This window comes from Clarias gariepinus, chromosome 20, assembly GCF_024256425.1.
Source record: "Clarias gariepinus isolate MV-2021 ecotype Netherlands chromosome 20, CGAR_prim_01v2, whole genome shotgun sequence".
Taxonomy (NCBI): Eukaryota; Metazoa; Chordata; class Actinopteri; order Siluriformes; family Clariidae; genus Clarias; species Clarias gariepinus.
This window is the reverse complement of record NC_071119.1, coordinates 15,584,010-15,591,477: the sequence shown is the minus strand read 5'-3', so window position 1 is coordinate 15,591,477 and position 7,468 is coordinate 15,584,010. Positions and strand designations below refer to the sequence as shown.

Genomic DNA, 7,468 nt, shown 5'->3' with positions numbered 1-7,468 from the left:
TCATACAAACACTTTTTTTCTGGTTAGAAAATGCAAATCTATCCGCATCTACATGAAATTGCATGCAAGAGTTTCACTACACTGGTGTGGCCTCCTTAAAAGGGTTTAAAAGCATTTTATCGGTCCGTTCATCATCTTGACAGGCAGGAAACCAGAAACCTCCCATTTCTCATTCATGTGGGATAGAAGGGATGTGCCTTGCTCTCCTTGCTCCACCTTTAACCACACACCCAGTCACAGAGGCCCTGATGCTCGTAAACCTACTTGTAGAGAGCGAACGCCATTCATCTTGGACCAGTTGCATAAACAAAGAAGGAGAAACCTGAGCAAGGATGCAAAGAGTGGAGACAGTGGAAGAACACAACACAAACATGAGCTCTTTACCGAGCAAGTTCCAGTCTAAATTAGAGATGGCCATGAGCATGAGGGAGGAGGAGAAGCTTTACAGGTATAATGGTATACTCTATCCTGTGATCATAAGCCCAAAGGAGAACCTCAGAGCTTTGGAGACCGTAGAGGCCCGCAGTGATGATATAATGCTGGTGGCTTATCCAAAATGTGGTAAGTGCAAAAAAAAAAAAAAAAGAGAAGAAATGAATTATACAGTGTATAGCAAATACCTCCTGGGATTATATGGCTTGTTCCATAATTTGCATGGGATGAAACTTAGGGATGAACATAACCATTTTCTCTGTGTAAAGATGATGTTCATGTTGTTATTATTATAATTTGTATAATGATAATTTCTATAATTTGCATCTCTGTTTTAAATGCAAGGTTTAATTGCAACAAACACTGCAATAATCAAATGCTGATACATGAGCTTAACTACCTTAAGACCGATTACAGAAACACACACACACACAGAATTTCTGCTTTGGATGGATGGATGGATGGATGGATGGATGGATGGATGGATGGATGGATGGATGGATAGATAGATAGATAGATAGATAGATAGATAGATAGATAGATAGATAGATAGATAGATAGATAGATAGATGAAAGAAAAAATATCACTGAAGCAAAAACCAACTTAATGCTGATTATGGGGTAAAAGGTTCCATAAGAAGCCATGCACTCTAGGAATATGGTCCAGAGACTGTTTTTTTTCCTCCCGACTCTAAAGTGCAGAGATGACATAGCAAACTCCAGAGGGGAGTATCAAATGAAACATATGGCCTCTCACCACATGGTAGTGCCCCTTGGTATGGGGCCCCTCTGTTACACAAAGCCATTTAGCCTTCCCCCTCCTGTGCAAGATGAGGACCTGAGCAGACCTTAGACGTCAAGTGTTCTTAAGGTTAATCACAGAGCACAGTTGCTTGCGCAGGGTAACACACATCTTACAATGTACTGGGGTAACAGCTGCACCAGATTTTTAAAATGAAATCAACAAATCAACAGACACTGTCACTAATCTTAACACACACACAAACATATATATATATATATATATATATATATATATATATATATATATATATATATATATATATATAAACCAAATAAAACATGTTACCTGCTGTACATCTGTACAGTGTGATTATACCAATATCAATTCAATCCTGTTTGTTAACAGATCACCTTTAGGAAGACTGACCTTTTTCTACTAGTATGTCTGGTAAAGTGTTTGCAAACCCAAAAGATTTCCTTGCATAAAAACTTATGAACTGAACTGTCCCAGGGTTTAACTGGATGCTTGCAATTCTGCGCAAAATCATAACAGCCGGCACAGGAGAGAAAGTAGAATCCAGGACACCACCTCTCCTGGAGTTCTTTGGACCAGAAATGCTGCAGGTGAGAAGATCTATCCATTAGTCAGACAAGCTAAATGAAAAGTCTTAGAAACATTATTGGTGATCAGTAATAGATGTTAAATATGTGGGAATTTTCTTATGGTTATATGGTATAATCACTAGGGGCACGATGGCGTGGTGGTAAGCACTGTCGCTCTGCACCTTCAGGTCGTGGGTTCTATTCCCACCTCGGGTCTGTGTGGGTTGCATAATGAACTGAATATGGAAATGTAGCAACATAGTTGTCAAAATTGTGCATCATAATCATTTAATTTAGTTGTAGATTTCTTGCCTGGCATGAGAACTGCTCGGGTTCAATTTTCACTTGATGCCCAAACCCCATCTACGAGATGCAGGGCCAGTCCTAAACCATATAAAAAGAGAAGGGTTGAATCAGGAGGGGCATCCGGTGTTAAACCTGTGCAAAGTTGTGTGCGAATCGGGTGGTCCACTGTGGCACCCTTAATGTCCAACAATAACCATTTACATTTACAGCACATCCTTATATGCTTTATAGTCACAATTAAATGCAAATATATGCATAAGAAAAATAATCAACGAAATTAATCAATGTTGTACACAATAACATTATGCTTTCTTCTAGGTCAGTAACATTTATTTTTCAACCTATAATATAAAGCCTTGTTTGCCATTTCTTTTGTTTTGAACCTTTGAAAATGCATGCATTTGAACTTTAAAATGCTCCTTTCCCTTCCTCATACTATGCCTGTGTTGCAGTTACTTAACCAGGCCTCATCACCAAGATTACTGGGGACTCATATGCATCCTGATAACATTCCATCTTCTTTCTTTCAAAACAAAACAAAGGTACTGTATATGCTTACACATTAAACCACATGTAAAATTAAGTTTGGGCACTTAGCACAGTCAGTAATGTCTCAAATTGGGTTTATGCAAACTTCAAGAATTTGAATCACATATTGAATCACTTTTGTAAACGTTCATGGTTTTTCTGTGCATTTGGTTTACTGTATGTTTGATTTGCTGCTTGCGTTACCTGTAATAATAGGGAAGTTGTTAGGACTTACATGACTTAAAATTTACTCAAAGGGAATTTTATATATTGTACATAATTTTAAGGTTTACGGTGTTTATGAAAATGTAGTAATGATTTTGGAGCTTAAAGTCAGTTATATGGAGGGTAGGATTTTGAGTTTTGGAATGCAACTGTTATTACTGACCTATGTACCAGTTTTTATGCTTGTGCATTAACCACCTGTGCTGGATTCATCAAACAGATCTAATTACAGTGATGAATAATTTGTATCTTTAGTGAATTGTGAAATGTGTCTGGGTGGATGCAGACTTATATCTTCATTAATGGATGTTTTTTGATGTCTCGCTTCTAGATGCTGGTCATTTTTCGCAACCCAAAGGACACAGTGGTCTCATTTTATCATTTTTCAAATAAGAGTCCAGTTTTGCCAAGTGCTGAGTCCTGGGATCGGTTCTTTATGGATTTTATAAGTGGCGAAGGTACAGACAATTATTTTAAATTGACTTTGTCATCTCATTAGGCTTGCCAATCTAAGCTGACGAATGTTCATAGTTTTTAAGTTTTCCTCTGATCAATGAGAGAGAGCGTGACCAGTGATCTTACTGACCCATTTGGACTCCTAACCTCAGATGGCTTTTCTCTAAGATAGGGTGAATTTAATTTCTTTTCTTTCTTTTAATTTAATTTGGTAAACGACTTGGAAGCATTTTCCTATCTACAGACTAACATAAGGTTTAATAGCATTATTTTGCAACCTATACAGTACATTTACCCAAGAGCAACCCAGTAGTTATCTCAGCAAGATTCACATGTGACATTTCTGTGTCATGGTGTGGGTGAACCTTTATAACTACAGTATGTATGTTAATGAAAAGCCACATTTACTGTAATTCAAAAGTTTGCATACACTAGTAGTGTTTGTATTTGCAAAACTTTTCATGTGACCCTTAAGCACATTATGACATAATTATTAAATTCTAAATATCAAATTCTCTATTTTTTTTTTACAGTTCCTTGGGGCTCTTACTTTGACCATGCTCTTGCCTGGGAAAAACTCATGAATGACCCACACATCATGATCATCACATTTGAAGAACTCAAGCAAGTATGTTCTTACACTGGCATAGGTTTTAAGCACATAGGGCGAACATGGACCAAAATATTTTCTATATTCCCTTCTGTATATACAGTGCTGTATAATACAATGAGTTAGTAGCTAGGAACATCTCTCTCTTTCTCTCTCTCTCTCTCTCTCTCTCTCTCTTTCTCTCTTCGTCTATTAGGACCTCTGTGGAAGTGTTGAGAAGGTGGCAGAGTTTTATGGCTTTAAATTAACTTGTGCTCAGATTCAAACCATTGCAGAGGAAAGTACCTTTGATGTAATGAAACACCGCTCTAAAGATTCCCATGGCCAGTTGGGGAATGTCTTTTTCAGGAAAGGTGGGTAAAAAAAAAATGTACACATCCAGTTATTAATGTACACTAGAGCAAGTAAGGTTTGGCTATTAATACATTATTAGTACTTTGTTGACTTTACTTTAGGGGCTTTAAGGCCTCTTGTTGCCGATTGTTGGCCTGGAGGCCTTGGAATAGCAGCCCAAGGTGAGGCTGATGATCACTACCAGTTAGTCCATGGCTTTTCTCCAGACCTGAGAAATGGATTGTGTTCACTTACAATATCATATCAAGCAAAAATCAGAACATGTGAATAAACTTGGACAGTGGAGGTATTTGAAAAGCCAATCAATGTGAACCAGTATGAGGCAGGGAAATCTGTCATGATGTCCAAAGTAAGGGAAGACTATAAGTATTTTGGAGTAGAGGATGGCATTAACTTTCCTATAGACAAGGTTATTAGGACAATGGACTGTGCACATACCTCCAAGCAAGAAATAAATTGGTGAATGTCATTAATCATGTGAGGCCTCCAGTACTTGTTGTGGGGTAGGCTGTGGGTAAATATGGATGCCATGGTGTCCAGTGATAGGAAAAAATCATCACACAGCGATATCACTCAATGTGATGTCATTCAGGAAGTTATTAGCTACTTTTTGCCATAGGTTTAAGGTATTGTCATGGCTAAACCATTTGAAATATGAAAAATCCTTTCACAATTTTGCATCCTCAATGTTTTGAGATCACATTGGCCTGGTTTGGTCAGGATTACATAAATCCTCTAAGGGGAGTATATCTAAATCCATTGGGTGCATTTTGCAAACAACCCAAGATATCTGACTTCCTGTTGAGTTGAGCCCATGACGTGCAAGTGAAAGTTGTTCAGCTCAATGAGATCTAAATGTGTACTAGGTGCAAGTGTGTATGAGCTAAGCAGAAAAATCTCATTTCAGCCGCTTAGGTGTCCTAATGGCAGCAGATTCCGACCTGTGTGCTGATTTTCATGACCTTTTGGTTATGTTAAGACCTAATTAAGGACATGAGAGGGTGCGAGCATTTAAATAAACATTAAATATAATTTAATTATATTACTGATAAGCATGAACAATCCTAGTAGAAATTATTATTAAATACAGTACTTCTGAATAACTTTAATTCATCACCATATTTATTAACAGGAAAAACATGGGGGTTGGTAAAGTCATGATGGTAATTAGTGGTGCAGTTACTGTATAAATATATAGGAAACGATTGTCATTTAAATGCGTAAATGATTTGACTTATTTCTGTTCACACTGAATCATGTCTAAGACTGAGCTCTAAACCAAACTTTCCTGCAACATGAGATTATAGATTGTTCTTACAGTATATATAGTGTAGAATGTAATGTATAATAACAGTTATGTAATGCTTTTTTTTTGTAGGTGAAGTTGGAGACTGGAGAAACCACTTTAGTCAAGCGCAGAGTGAACAAATGGATGCTGCATTTGAAAAGCATCTTGGAGGGACAAAACTTGGAGCCAGACTAAATTATGATGTGTACTGCAAGTGAATAGAGAAACCAGGCATTGTAGTGCAACAGGGAATGATACCTCAGGGAACAGGCGGTACTTGATCTACTCCTATTGTTTTCTTTCAAAGATTAAGTACATTGAAAAGACTGAAACCAAGATAAGACTGGTTGATAATACATGACAACCACCAATCATCTATTATTTAAAGATTCATCCCTCGTTAACCTTTCTTGAGGTGTATACTGTGAACAATGTGAGTTTCTAGTATTTCATTTTTGTCCTCAAAGAGTTTTCAATTCAATTCACAACAGTCTATAATAACAGGAAAATATAATAATGGTTTTGATTTTGATTTTTACAATCCAAGAAACAAAGAAAGAAAATAACTTTGCTTTTGCTTTATGTTTCATCCACTTGACACCTGCTGGCTTTGCTCCTTTCTTATTTTATTTTTTTTCCCTTTTTTTAATCATTGTCAACTAAGAGTCAAGATTAAACCAATTATATTAGAGGGGTGCAGACTGATTTTATATTCTTTTTAAAGATTTTGTAAAAACCAGACAAAAAAGCAAAAATATGTTTGCAAAATGATATAGGCTATAGTTTATGGCTTTAATTCATTTTATTAATTGCATCGCTGCACAAAGTTAAAAGTTTGCATCTTATGCCCTTCCAAGCAGAGTTTTAGTGGGGACACCTGACATAACATCCACCTAGCTGCCCACCATTTTCTTAGTCGCTTGTTTTGTTTGCTGCAAAATACAGTATAAGTTGATAGGTGAAACTTTGTGGGAGAAATATTAAATGGTGTCATGTAATATAGCCACTAGAGGGGGAAATTGGCTTTAAGATAAAACATTCTCTTGTTGCGTCAATTTTCTAATGCTGTACTGTATGTGAATTTGACAAAAGAGTAATCTTGAATGGAAAATAAGCAAATCTGAAAGATCATGTAGCTTGACTCACATGAGCTCAATGTCAGACCAGTTTATCTTATAAGATGAAAAACTTCCAAACTGAGAGATAAAATCTAGGATCAGTGAAATACTGCATTGAGGTTTGGTTACATACAACAAAATGTAATTTGTGTATAGTGACATTTGACTTAAATTACCTTTTAAACTACAATCAATCATCATTGTGAGGGTCAGATGGGGCAGAAAAAGTGTTGGGGAGACGGATCTACACTAAGGACCTACTGTTGTGCCTATTGAGGGAAATTGAAGGAAAAGCATCTTATTTTTGATTATTCTAGCAGAATGCTTGTAATCAATAATTCTTAGCCATGATTCAAAATGCTAACCAATAGCATATACTCAAGGTAGCAAGGTCATTTAGGTTCATCTGTACAGTATGAGTAGACAATGAGTTCACACTGAGAATACATAACATTAAAAATCACCTAAAGTTAAAGACAGAGTGTCTGTCTGGCATGAAGACTTGTCTAAATTGTAATGTATTATAATATAGTAATTATATGTAATTACACACATAATACCATGCCAATGTTTTTAGGCTAAAGGACAAAAAAAAGGATTAACACTCTCACCCATCATCTCCAGGGTTAGAGGTTTAAATTTCCCCTCTGTTCTGTATGCATGATGTATTTGTGTTCTCTCTGTGCATTGTGGGTTTCCTCCTTCTATTTCCCTTTAATTCAATAGACATGCATTAAATTTCCTCTAGAGTATGAGTGGTGTGGGTTGCAAAAGATTTAGCATCTCTAGCAATGTTTCTTCCGC

At 36.6% G+C, this 7,468-nt stretch overlaps 1 protein-coding gene across 1 annotated transcript; it reads left to right on the top strand.

Moving 5' to 3' along the window:
- The first annotated feature begins 332 nt into the window (after positions 1 to 332).
- Positions 333 to 6,042, top strand: LOC128508754 (sulfotransferase 6B1-like). Its single transcript, XM_053480226.1, has 7 exons — positions 333 to 561; positions 1,688 to 1,800; positions 2,538 to 2,627; positions 3,170 to 3,296; positions 3,828 to 3,922; positions 4,101 to 4,257; positions 5,637 to 6,042. The coding sequence occupies exons 1-7, from the start codon at positions 333 to 335 to the stop codon at positions 5,762 to 5,764; spliced, it is 939 nt and encodes a 312-aa protein (XP_053336201.1). The 3' UTR covers positions 5,765 to 6,042.
- Positions 6,043 to 7,468: the final 1,426 nt, after the last annotated feature.